Source organism: Maylandia zebra, linkage group LG8, assembly GCF_041146795.1.
Source record: "Maylandia zebra isolate NMK-2024a linkage group LG8, Mzebra_GT3a, whole genome shotgun sequence".
Lineage (NCBI taxonomy): Eukaryota > Metazoa > Chordata > Actinopteri > Cichliformes > Cichlidae > Maylandia > Maylandia zebra.
The window spans coordinates 25,225,047-25,238,843 of record NC_135174.1 but is presented as its reverse complement, the minus strand read 5'-3'; the positions used below and the strand labels follow the sequence as shown (position 1 = coordinate 25,238,843).

The following is a 13,797-nucleotide window of genomic DNA, read 5'->3' as shown; positions in this document are numbered from 1 at the left end:
CAGGAGCAATGCATTAGTGCAGTTCCTCATTAAAATCCTGGACCTTGGACCTTTTCCAAGCTTACAGCTGAGGGTCACAAAATGTCACACTTAATGTGGCACAATGCACAAATGTCAAACTGCGGCAAAACCACCAAGCAGAGATGAGGCATGCTAAATCTCTTATGCGCTCTTCTCCACAGGAGCTCTTCATTCTTGATTTACCACAGCACTGTAGTGACAAAAAACATTCGGGGAATTAAGATGCTAGGTTTCAGATTTGAAACAGCTGCTTTTTGATTCGTACTATTCAAAATTCAAAGTTTGCACACCTGAAATGGTGTATAGTATGCCTGACCTAGAAGTTGTATGAAAGTCAAGACTCAGTTCCCTAGTGATTTCTGAATCTTCCCCTTTCTTACAACTTTTTACTGCAGTACTTGTTCTGTTCTTTTACACAGTCCCAAAGTATTACAGCACCCGTTTAACATCTTACAGGTGTGCTACACATCAAACATTGTGACGATGCTGATGTGCAGGGATGTGATCGGGTAATGGAATATGGAGCAGGACTCATGAGTGTGTCAGATTTAGCGAGAGGTGTTCAGGGCCACTGTGATTATCTCCTGTTGTTGCTTTAAGATCCACAACAATGAGGAGTACTAAGACTGGAGCTAAGACTGGATCTTGTTAGACAAACAACAAGAGGAACTTGTTTTCATGTCTCAACTTTTGGAGCAAATTACTTTTAAGTGTGAGCTATTGAAGTAAGAAAGGCATAGTGCTCCCATTTGTTAAATAAATATAAATATCCAGCATAAGGGATACATTTCTTTGAAGTGCTGGATATATTTAGGTGCTAGTTTTACCCAAGTTGTGGGGTACTAACACATACTAATACTGATGTAATGTAATATAGTCAATCAATATATTCTCTACCTGTGCATATATAAGCATACAGACTTCCTAGCACCATATATAGTCAATAGAGGGAAAACAATGGGCTTTTTCAAACATCGAGTGGGTGTTATCTCTAGTTATGGCTCCTGAACAGCTTTTTAGGACCTCACTAAATAAAAATAGTCTGAAGAATGTAGAAATGATGTATTATTTTTGTGCTTTCTCAAGAAACCGACTACAAATTTGGCAAACAGCTATTTAACAGAATTTGGTGCTTTTCTTTGCTACACAAGACTGTAACGGGAAGTTCTTTGGTCTCTGGACAGCTTGTAGTCCACAGTTTAATGCACATAAGCGTAAGTAAGAAAAACATCCCACAGTCTGTCCTTCTTTTTTTCCCCCCCCCATTTACAAATCAAGCAAAAAATGTCAACAACGTTATATGTGCAAAGTGTTAGGATGTCCTACCACTTTGTACACTTGTTGCTAAGTGGTAGATCACTTGCACACAAAAGTTTGGTGGCCATTATTTTAATATTCTACTAAAAATGAATACATGTATTTCAAGAGTTAACATTTACCTCCTTAGTCCAATAGATAAAACATAAACGACAAAATAACCCCACCTTTGCCATTATTGTGCGCTAGGGCCTTGTCGATAAAATCAGCCCCTTCCTCAAAGAAGGCACTGAGGTCGAACTGCTCTGTGTCATTGGCCTGGATGCCATGATAGGTGATGCCCGTGCCAGCGTAGAAATCCGCACTGGTGTTGACATGCATGAAGGAGGTGCCCTCTGCTACATTTAAGACGTGTGTCACACCAAGTTTCTGCAGACGCATTGTATTCTGAGCGACAAACCTGCAAAGGCGAGAAGAGGTTAATGATCAGAGATGAAAAAACTGATCAAATATGCTTACCAGTCTACAATTTAATTTCAATTTAGAGGCACTGGACTAAACTCACAGAGCCTCTGAAATTGAAATAAAATGATGAATGTGCAGACACAGAACAAGACATCTGAGACAAATAACAGTACTAACAGCACCTGACAGATACAGCAAAGCAGTGTGTCAGCACAATTTTTTTTTAAAGTGGTATTTTGACAAACAGGTCGCAATAACACCACATGCAGCACACAGTGTTTCGCTGCATCTGTTGATGAACAGCCAAATACTGAGTATCTGCTGGGAGACAAAAGCAGCTCCCTCGTACTGATTTTTCAAACAAAAGTCACATTAAAGTGCCTTTTGTCTCAACTTATTTCCAAAGTAGAGTTCTCATGACTCGAGGTCTAATTACAAATATCAATCAAACCTATAATCGCTCAGCAACTTTTTTTCCAGTTTAACCCTGAAAGACCCAACCCTTCAAAAAACTAGCCAGAAAATTCAGATTTTTTTGGAACTGAGATGTTTATTAACCCTTATAACAAAATCCACAATTTATTTTGCTATATCATGTTGTGTATGATATATTTTTATTGTATATTTATTATATATTTTCTGTATCGCATAGAATACATTGGGCATTTTTTGCAACTTTTTGTTAACAACAGTGTTAATTTTAGTTTTGTCTATAACATTTTGAAATTATGTCAAGTATTGATCATGTTGATGAGCTAGAGGTCTCAGAAACTCATATCAAATATGATACAACGGGCATTATAGGGTTAAAGTGCTTCAAAGGTTACAGATGGTAGAAGTGAGAAAAGAAAAACAAATATGCAGTGATAAATTTAAAATAAAATTAAAAAATTTAATTTAATAATGTAATACAATTCACTAACATGCCATCATTCATGTTAACGGTAGCACATGTGCTCATTAAACACTAAAGTAACACAGTTTCAGTTACCCTATATATTCATCTAGCTAACGTAAACTGTGTGGCCAGACTTGCACTACATTTTGAAGGTTTGGAATAATTGTTTTTGAAAAATAACCGCATTTATTTCAGGATTTCCTACAGAATCACAACAAGGACTCCTGTTACCAGCTGCAGTCCACACTACAGAATGAGACTCTCAGGTAATCACCACAACAGTGACCTGGTCAGTGTAATGTAAACCAGTGTTAGGCTTGGGCTAGCTACTGAGCAGTTTAAAACAAAGTGAAGTCAAGGTGATGGATAAAAAAAAACAAACTGCTAAACATCCTTGGGTGTCTGTTAAAATACTGCCTACATCCTGTGGGGCGCATGAAGCGCTCTAGTACGATTAATATATCTGAAATGTTTTAATTGAATGAATATTGGAATCATTTAGATCATTTATTTTATTTATTTCTCTTGAATATCTAAGTAGAGGTTCATTGTCAGTAAGCATTACTCCTATGTCTGTAACACATAAGCACAGCTTGTTGTACTGTGCTGAAAATAAGAAAAATAAGAAAATTTGGCTATTTGAGTGTCTAAAGCATCAGCCATTGTGAGTTCGATTATAGTCCCCCCCAAAAAGTCTTTTTTCTCAGTAATGGTTGGTTTTCATACAGCAGTGTGTACTACCCTCTTCACCAACCAGTCCAATCCAGCTCTAATGGGCACCATTTGAAACTGCTGAGGACCTATAAAGGTGTCCATTTTTCAGTCTGCAGACTCTGATGTATTTGTCTTTTTTATTTTATTTTTTGTAGGACAACAGACAAAAAGAACAATCTCTCTATTCTCAGACAGCTCTGCTCCAGTATTTTCACCTCCATCATCATTCACCCTACTTCCAGGAAACAATGAATCTGTTTCTGCTTACCTCCTGCTCTAATACACATCCCCTTTTAGAGCTGCGTTATTGCACATTAGACCCATACAAAGCAAACAGTCCCACACAGCTAACAAACCATAACAAAGCAGTACAAGCTTCTGGCTGCTCCAGCCTGCCTGGCCCAATGCCTGCATCCACATCCAACCTGGCCAAAGGCACTGCCCATTGATTCTGAACAAAAAACCTCCTTGCGTATTTAGGTTATAAGTTGTATTCCAAGTTTATGGTACATTTAGTGCCACTAATTGCACATAATTTTTTAAAACAAAAGAAATTGCACATAATCGAAAACACAAAAAATAGAAGAAAGAAATAGAAATGGAGAAGAAAACTGGAAGTATATAAAAGCTGTTGTACAATGATATGGCAAAGTTATGATGCAAGCAAAATATATTTCATTAAAGATTACTATATTTATAAGATGACTGCTATTTCTATCTGCAGTCATTTGTATTTGGTGATTTAGTGATGAGTGGTTGGAGGTGGGTTTCAAAGTAGCTTGCAGAAGAACCAGCACCTATGGGCATAGCAAAGCAGTGCAAATAGCACATCTTATGTTAGATTTGTCAATGGGATGCAATGAAACCTATCAGCTGAGCCATGAGCGTATGTTAGCTGGCATTGAGAGCAGCTGATCTAACAAGATCACAGCTAGGCATGGGACATGAGGAGAACTGATAACACCAAAGCTTTGGTAAGCATCTGGACAAACACTGCAGCTACAGTATAAGTATTTATGCAATGTCACTGATTCTTAGAGAAATTTTTGTGTTAAGGAAGTTTTGATTTTGGACTCAAGTGCATGGCACGGGGTAGCGAAAAAAAACAAAAAGAGAAAAAAGTAGTTAATACAAGAATCTAAAAATACAGAAAGTCCAACAGCTAAAAAGAAGTCCAAAAAATAGGTACAGGAAGCCGGAAGAAAATGTGGCAAAGTTAAAGGGAAAGCCAGGTTTATAAAAGTACACAAGGGTGAATGATGTTAAGAGACAGGTGGGAACAGGACACAGGTGGATGCAATCAAACAGGTGAAAGTAATGACAATCACAAAAGAGGGAAAAGAACAAATGCATGAATTAAAACCAAAATAAGGCACATCTAAACAACTAAACTTCAAAGTAAAACAGGAAATTACCTGGAGGAACATGAAGACTACCACAAATAATATCAAATATACTTTGAAATTAGTGTGAGCTGTTTTGGAGGCCAGACATAATTTTTCATTGGTCATAAGTCTGCTAAAGATTACTTTGTTTGATATTATGGTGATAATTTGACATGAATAATCATTAACTTAATAAGCCTGATGCAGTTCTTGAATTTCATTTACCCTGACCTTATTTTTAAATGCAAATAAAATTAAAAACAAATAAAAGGAAAAAAAGAGGTGGTTCTTGACATTGTGGTGTTTTTATGGCTATAAACACAGCCTGCCAGCCTGCTGCCATCACTAAATGTCTGGAGTTACAGATGGGGGGCGAAGAAAGCCCCAGGTGGAAGCTCGCGTGCCTTAGGAAATCTGCACAGTGACAATGGAGTGAAAATGGGTGAGAGACTCTGAGAAATCCAGAAATAAAGGCACCAGTCAATTCTCCACAGATTAAACTTTGTGAGTAATAATTCTGCCTTGGTATGTGTTGTTTATAAAGTTTTTTGTTCATATATCTGCAGTTTTATTTGCATACACTTATGCTTAAGACATATTTCTACTACACTGCAATGGACAATAAAGTTTTCTCATTATGATTTTAGACATAGCTTGTTAATTGAATTCTCTCATTTAGTTATCTCATCTGGAGCTGAACTAAACAGCAAGCATGTTTTTAGGTGCTTCTAGAAAGAGGTGAAATTGACACTGTAAAGGAAAGGGGTGTACTTTATGTATAACACATAGAAAAGTGAGGGATCCATAGCAAATAATAATGGATTGGATTTATATAGCGCTTTTCAAGGAACCCAAAGCGCTTTACAATGCCACTATTCATTCACTCTCACATTCACACACTGGTGGAGGCAAGCTACAGTTGTAGCCACAGCTGCCCTGGGGCAGACTGACAGAAGCGAGGCTGCCATATCGCGCCATCGGCCCCTCTGGCCAACACCATAGGCGATAGGGTAAAGTGTCTTGCCCAAGGACACAACGACCAGGACAGAGAGCCCGGGGATCGAGCCGGCGACCTTCCGGTTACAGATACGCTTCCCAACCCCCCTGAGCCACGGTCACCCCAAAATAGGACAAGAGTGACAGTTTTATCAAGATCATTTAATTAAGATCAATAATGACCTCGTAGCCTGCCTTACAAATACTATTCATGATATAAGTTTATATATGTATTGTTTTTTATTTTAAAACCATTTTCACGAATCTGTAAATCGTTCACTCTGACAAAGCTTTACTATACAGGCTTAACGTCAACGTGAGCCTGGAGGCAAGGTGAGGTGACCCTGGGCAGCTCCCTAGAGGTGGAGGCTGCAAAACCCAATACCTAACAAGAAATTCTGCTACAATGTTACTTTGCAACCAAAGGAGGAGGGATGAAGCAGCCTGTCTGCTAGCATCGTAGCTACAGGGCAGAGATTCAGAAATCCAGGCTACACATTAATAATATCTTCATTTCATTCACAAAAAGTCTGTGTATATTTAGACTAAGCTAGTGCTCATAAATGATTCAATATGCATGCACACTATGAGCACTTCAATGCAAAAAAAAGTGAAGCAAGTAAAGCGTAGGCATGCGTATCTCTTTGTGTGTAAAGGGTAGTAGTGTGTAAAGGCCTATACTGTACTTCTACACAACACAATGCAGAGGCACAGTAGGTTCAACTGGGTTCACAGCCGATGGCTTCCTTCCTATTTGCCGGGCCTGTCCCGGCCTCCTTACCCTGGGATCTGCAGTCCCAACACATCCATTATTAAAGACCAGCTTCACAAAGAGCCAGAGCGTTTCTCAAAGCAAACAACCACACCTTAAGTCCCTAAGCTGCACACCGTGGTTTAAGAGTGCTGACTACAACTGAACTGAAAACATTGCAAGCTGGCAAAGTAGACTCATAATCCATTTATGGATGCAAACATTGACTAGTTCAATAAACACAAGTGCTGCTCTAGTCAACATCTTGTTTATTGAATTAGTGACTTTAAACTTTTACTGAGTGTCTGCTGTATACATTATTTTAAGTGAAAGAACTGAATAAATCAGCAGAAAGACTCAACAAATGCAGATGTGTGGTCAAAACACCAACGTAGGAAAGAACTGTCACTCCAGTTGAGTTCAAAGACTAAGAAAACTTGTATTAATGGGCAATTGGCAGGTAACTACAGGCAAAATAATTTCTTGTGATTGTGAAGTGGGCGGAATCTGAGAATTGAATGCAACTACCAATGAGAGTGAGGAATACTGTTAATTGACAAATGAACAGGTAATAAATAAGTTAGAGGGTTAAGTAGGAAACCAAGCGACTAGCTGTGAGCTTTAAAGTGATGCACAATGAGCGAATGTATGTATGTACAAAAAAAATATGAACTTACAATTTAATGGTCTGTTGAAAATGTTAAATCCTTACAGAGTACGAAAATGGGATGTTTTTTGGCAGCTGTATAAGTATCCCTGATTTTTCTATTAAATGAAAATAAAGAAGGGAAAGCAATGCTGTACATTTTCCCAACAAATGTCAGCATGAGTGACTACTGTATATCTTAAATGAACAGTTATTATGTAAATGAAACTGTGTCTTGACCTAAAAAAATTAAAATCTGACAGGCAACTGTATATCAAAGCCTAAAAATGGTTAATGGGTCCAATTCCTGAGGGTACCTATGATAAGAAAGTTTAATGAACATTTTCAAGGACAGATCTCTTTCTAATTTAAGTCGAGCGCCGTAAAAAACGCGTATGCGAGATGCACCACATGCTAGTCTTGTGTTAATAGATGCACTGGTTTTCATCCAATGGATTTCTACCGGCCAGCTACATAATTTGATTTATAACGAGGTACAACTAATGAGATGAGCAGGGAGGATTACTGGGTCCCAGAGGTGGAAACTGTGGACAAGGCATAGCCTTTAATCAACAATCAATACCGGCTCTCCCTGCCTGAGATATGTGTAATATCACATTATGTTACACTGTCCTATCAAGCTTTTCTAAGCTCTAAGATATGCTTTAAAATAAAATAGCTCAGTAATTACCCCCCACCGAAAACTCAAACCTAGTTTGTTCATCAGACATCAAAATCTCTTCGACAAAAGAAGTCATAAAGCTGAGAGCACTTTAGAGTCGCTCTTTCATGCTGACAGTTTTCTCTGATCAGCTTCAGCAGAGCGCAGGTCTGCCAGCACTTTGTTTGGAGACTTGGCCGGACAGATTGGCACATCCAGATTGATTGTGTTGTAGCACTGAGCTACAGTAATGTGCTTGTATTCTGTCCGGCTCGGCTCCTCCACCACTCTACTGGCAGTGATTGAACCCACAAGTTTCTTTGAGGCATCCCTGAATCTGTTCTCTCTACCACAAATCCATAAAGGTGGCATTAAGAGCTGCTCTGTAAAAGCTGGTATACATTACCACACAGCAAAATATATGCAAAAGAAACTAAATTTGTTTCTTTAATAGCAACAAAATTACACTTTAAACACATAAAGAGGTTTTTTGCAAATTAGCCCACTTTTCCATGCAAACTACACAAAACTGTGGCAATCTGGTAATGACCAAAGGACCATTATTGTGACCAGTTTCACCTAGAGACTGCCAGCAACCACTCACCAACCAGTCGAGGAATAAGAGTAACAACAGTAAGGTGTTTAAGAGTAACTTTGCTAATAATGATGGCGCTAATAGAAGCAGTCAAACAGAAAAAAAATAGTAGCGCTGTTTTAACAGCACCCTCTTTTATCTTCAAGCAAATGCACCCTCCTCAGAGTGCACCCAAATGCTTGTTGATGGACCTGCAGAAGCTGGTGATAGCCTAGCATACTCAGGCGGATGGCGGACATGTACATGTCCATGCAAGTTAGTCGTGTTTAGAGTCCTTTGCTCACAGTGTATGTCTGCACAAGCGGCACTCCACTTTGGTTAGATCCTTAGGTTTACTTCTTTCATCTGGTTTAAAGCCAAAGAAATCCCAAATTGGCGACTTCATAATTTTTTTTAGTGCGGTCAGCGTTAACCCACCGTCATCACGACTAATGCAATTAACAATTAACATCTGGAGCGCAGACTGAGTCAGAATCTCTGAAATGTCTCTGTCAACGTATTTCGGGCATTTTGTCCAAAGTTTGTTTGTTCTGCGCTCCAGATGGGTTGAGCACGTTAAAAAAATTGATTGCGTTAATCGTGATAGCCGCGTTAATGCTGCATTAACGCCTTAATGCTGACAGCCCTAATTTTTTGGGAAATGAGTTCGTCCATGTTTGGACTTCTTCTGTGTTGTAAACGCGCAAATCAGTCCCCCCATGATTACATTGCTCCGCCCATCAAGTCTGCGCATGCGCGAATATATTGCCCATTGTCGATTACTGGACTGACGATTGCCGGTTGGAAAATTTTTTACATATCGCCCAACCCTAATTCACGCCTACAGCCAATTTCAAATTACAGAGGTACTGGAGAAAATCCACACATGCAGAGGGAGAGCATGCAAACCTTACACAGAAAGGTTCCAGCTTTCTGTTCAGGTGGATTCAAACCCAGGACCTCCTTGTTGATGGTGCTAACCAATTAATTCATCCATCCATCCATTCATCCTCTTCCGCTTATCCTTGTCAGGGTCACAGGGGGCTGGAGCCTATCCCAGCTGTCTTAGGGCAAGAGGCGGGGTACACCCTGAACAGGTCACCACTATGTTGCAGGGCTAACACATAGCGAGACAACCATTCGCACTCACATTCACACCTATGGGCAATTTAGAGTTACCAATTAACCCAATCTCACTAACTACATGTCTTTGGACTGTGGGAGGAAGCCAGAGTATCCGGAGAGAACCCAAGCAAACATGGGGAGAACATGCAAACTCCACAGAGAAAGACCCAGGCCTGGTGGTGTAATTGAACTCAGGAACTTCTTGCTAGGTAACAATGCTTTATTGGTAAATAAATTAAAATTTTGCCACAGGAGATGTTATAGTATTAATAACTGCCTCACAGCATGCAAACAACCAAATCAGGTAAGAAAACATTGGGGAATCACAGATTTGTGCATAAAATATTCATAAACTATGCATATGCAACTGGCAAGAATCAGTTCAGGATATTATCTGATATTGCTTTTTCTCACATGCAGCACACAGTAGGAGACAGTCCACTTTATCACTACTGGAAATACTATGGTTTAGGCAAGGGAGCTCTTAGGATAGAGCATGTAAGATATAAAATAGATGATTTCTACGCATTCATTTTAAATTCACCAGACTATAACTTACATTTGTAGTAAAGAACTGGCAGATTAAAACACATTAATGTAAATTCAACAGCCCCACATGCAGCTGTGTCGAATAAGGTCTGGAAAAGTTCAGAGCTGCGATGCGTGTATTGTAAAAGAGCTATTACAGGCAAAGAAAAAGCCCAAAATAGCAATACCAGTAGTGAGACGAGGACCGTCTCTGTTTATCTCTAGGTTCAGTGGGAAGATTTTACAGTACATCTCATACACAATCTGAACTGGCTTTACTGGAACACTGGGTAGTAAATTCCTAAACAGTCAGCATGTTCATTACAAAGCCAATAGCACCAAGTCAACAAACAACCATGGATTTATGGTTCAGCTGCAGACCTGTTTAATAAACAAATATACATTATACTCCATATACGCTGCATGTGTGGGTCTGTGTGTGTGTGTGTGTGCACAGCATCTCTTACAGGAAGAAATAAATTTAAAAAAAAAAAACATACTGCTGCTATTAAGTTAATTCTATTACCTTTGTTCCATGATTTGATTATGCACAAAGAAAGCACTGGTCTGGTTTGTGCCTGTGTTCAGTCTTAGACGTTTTCCAATAGATGTTTACAATCAACTATTTAATGCACAGATTTGTATTTGCAAATAATTTTGTGTTGTGTTTTGTGAGAAAGACACATATATACGTCACATTTCTTTACAGAGATGGGAGATTACCTGATTAATTAGTTACCTGGCAGGAAAAATATTAAATATGAATTCATTTTCTGCAAGGAATGTGACACATGACCTCCTTTTAGTATCTTAGCTGCAGTCATTTGCAGTTTCCATTTGCCTTAGGTGAGTGTACTTGTTAACATTATAAGTAAACAAAGGAATTAATGCAATATAATTTTATTAACATAGCGCCAGCCTAAAGAGATATGCAGGAGTTTCCAAAAGATCACACAATGACATATGAGCAAACACTTGGTTATGGTGGGGAGCAAGAAATCCTTTTTAATAGGAAGAGATAAAATGTGTTTGACACTGCTGAATTAACTTATATATGACATGAATTGACTAGATTCCTGTTTATTCCTGTCTAAAGAGCATCTTCACAATTTAGACTAAGAATTCACATCTCTTTTTTTCCACAATTTGCTCTGAGAGAAAATGTTTTTCTTCTTTTCATATAATAAATGAAAGATGGGGGGTGGGGGAAGAGTGGTGACGGTTGCTGTGTTCCTGCAGCCCAGCGGGACTGAAAGGGGAGCGGCTTGATGAAGACATGGCAATGATACTAATGACAGAGAGGGGTTCATTGAGTAAAAACACCTCTTTAGTTTCGTCCTTCGTGTTCTGAATTCGTTGGTTTCCTCTGCTTTAAAGGTAAAGAGGATCACACGTAGATTTGTAATAATAATAACAATAATAACAATAATATTATATATTGACAGATAGTCGTGATATTGCAGTGTTATCTGTTAATCAACTGTCTGGCTAATGACTTCTCCCTGAAATCAGGCTAGTATTTCGGGGTTATCTGTTGTCAACAACCGCCTGTCGCTTCCTCCATGATGATGACAGCGGAGGACCACCGCTCGTGCGCGCGTGCTAACCGACATGCGACACCGTTGTCATGGTCGCGTCTGGTCGGAGTATGTGTAGGGAGTGTCTCTCAGTGTCACAACGGCATCACGTGTTAGATTCAATGGTGAATGACTCACGCGTTACCGATGTATATCCTGGGAAAGACCTCGTTGAAGTGCTGTGTCGGTAGGCTGTAAAAGCCGTTGCCGTCGGACAGGAGCTCGTTGAGTTGCTGGACGGTCACCTCGCAGGCTGGAACTTCAGCCGGTGGTGGCGGCTGCGGCTGTTGATGCTGTTTCGTAGGACTCAGGTGTTTCTTCATGGCTCTTCTTCTGCTCGCAGAGTAATGTTAGAATTTAGCCAGAGCCCGACTCGTCAGACTGGTTTCGTTGTTCAACAGCATTTTATACGTCCGCGTGTGAGTCGTGCTCGCGCTGTCTTCTTGTCTCCAAGGTGTCTGAGTCTGAAGAGGCGCGAGCTCTACAGCTTCACACTTCGTCGGCGACAAGTGCGAAGCAGCTTTGAGACGGACTTCCGGTCACACTTTCAAAGTAAAAGATACATGTCTTTGAATGAAAAACCTAAAAACTGATTTGTTCTTTACTTTTTCAGTGCATTTTTTCAACATCAAATACCAGATTTAGAAAGTTATTGTTTAATTTTCTTGTGTTATTTTTTCAATTGCATATATTTTAGATTATAACCCCATACTGAATATCTTTTTTTTCTTCATTTTTTCTTATTTATAGATTTATTTCAGTTTGATCGTTGCTTGTGTTTTGTTTTTTTTTTGCTTTTCTTTCTTCAGTTTTACACTTTCTTTTGTGGTCTTTTAGTTTTTATTGTTCTTTTTCAGGCGACTTAATATTTCTTATAAATGTAGTTGGGGGGGGGGGGGGGGGTGACAATATACCCCCCCCCTTATTTTTTCAGTTTTGGGTCTCATTTCATTGTATTAAATGTTATTTTTATGTTTATTGTTTTTACTTTATTTTTTCTTCATTTAAAATGTAATTTTTCTTGGGTGGGGAGATCAACAGATAGTTGCAGCCCATTATGGCCTTTACCTTTCAGAAACAAGGAACCCTGATTACTGAGACAGAACTATGTAGAAAAAAGGACATTTTGAATATTAGTGGGAGTTTTGGAAGATTCTATTTTTCTGAAAGAATCTGCAGTAGGGTTTCAGTTTCATTTTATTTTTTGTGCAACAGTATTAAATCCTGAAACGTACTTCTGCAAAGAATAAGATATGAGGATCTCTTAATAACCCTTGTTGTACTCCAAAGGAAGAGGTTGCAGTTGGCAGGGACAGTGATTCAAGCCGTATCTTCACTGTCTCGGCAGTAACAACTGACTGTCCTGCATAGAGCAATGGCCTCAAACACATCCTTCGAGTGAAAAGAACAATTAAATGTGAGTTCTTATTAAATAAGTACTGAACTCTAATGCACATGTAGCACAAAAATCTAAGTTTTTACAAGTTTAGTTTAAATTGTGATCTCACACTCTGCAGATTTGTCGATGTCTTTCAGTTCAAATTCATTTATTTAAAAGTTTAATTACAGTTAAAGGCAAGCCAGTACTTTTATTTTCATCAATACAGGTTCAAGTTCCGGTACAATATTGTCTGTTTGATGCTCACTTGACGCTGGTTCATTTCGCCACCGCTATCTCCAGGAGACACACCCCGCCAGCGGTCAGACGGGAGCTGGATATGAGAATGATGGTAGTTGCACGCGCAGACGATGCTGCCTTCAAGTACGGTTTGTGAGATGCTAAAACTAGATCAGTTTAGAACCTTTTTGAACAAGTTTCAAAGCACTACAAGTACCGCTTGTCCATACTTAACATGAGTTTATGATTGATTTCTGGACACAGTCTAAATGTGAATATAATTTAGGGTCCAAATATTTTTCTATTAACGTCCTAAAACAGGTAGTCAGTATCCACATAGAAGAGGCAGAGGGCAGTGAGGCTCATTTCATGGATCTTCTTGGGTAGGGTTGGGATTAGAAAAAGATTCTGAATTGGGTTAAACACAATGGTTGTGACTTTTTAAAGGTCCACTTTCCCGGTGACTGTGTAATTATTTTTAGTTATTATTTTTGTTTTTAATGACCATTTCTAGTCGTTGCCCACCTCTCGGTCGTTGCCCACCTCTCAGTCGTTGCCCACCTCTCAATTTTAAGTCGTTG

The 13,797-nt window shown here is 39.1% G+C and overlaps 1 protein-coding gene and 1 long non-coding RNA gene across 4 annotated transcripts in view; one reads left to right on the top strand and one right to left on the bottom strand.

The window, feature by feature from the left end:
* The window catches only part of dusp3a (dual specificity phosphatase 3a), a 39,352-nt gene extending 27,248 nt beyond the window's left edge, over positions 1-12,104 (bottom strand). For all 3 annotated transcript variants that reach the window (XR_013099917.1, XR_013099916.1, XM_004556786.5), the window contains exons 1-2: positions 11,737-12,104; positions 1,506-1,738 (exon numbers count right to left, since the gene is read on the bottom strand). Coding sequence is in view for 1 of the 3 variants with exons in the window: in XM_004556786.5 (XP_004556843.2) it covers positions 1,506-1,738; positions 11,737-11,921 (418 nt within the window). In the remaining 2 variants the exon portion in view is untranslated. The remainder of the gene's footprint in view (positions 1-1,505; positions 1,739-11,736) is intronic.
* LOC143419894 (uncharacterized) lies at positions 12,022-13,357 on the top strand. Its single transcript, XR_013099918.1, has 3 exons — positions 12,022-12,150; positions 12,889-13,015; positions 13,206-13,357. It is a non-coding gene; the product is annotated as an uncharacterized LOC143419894 (long non-coding RNA).
* The last annotated feature ends 440 nt before the right edge of the window (positions 13,358-13,797 follow it).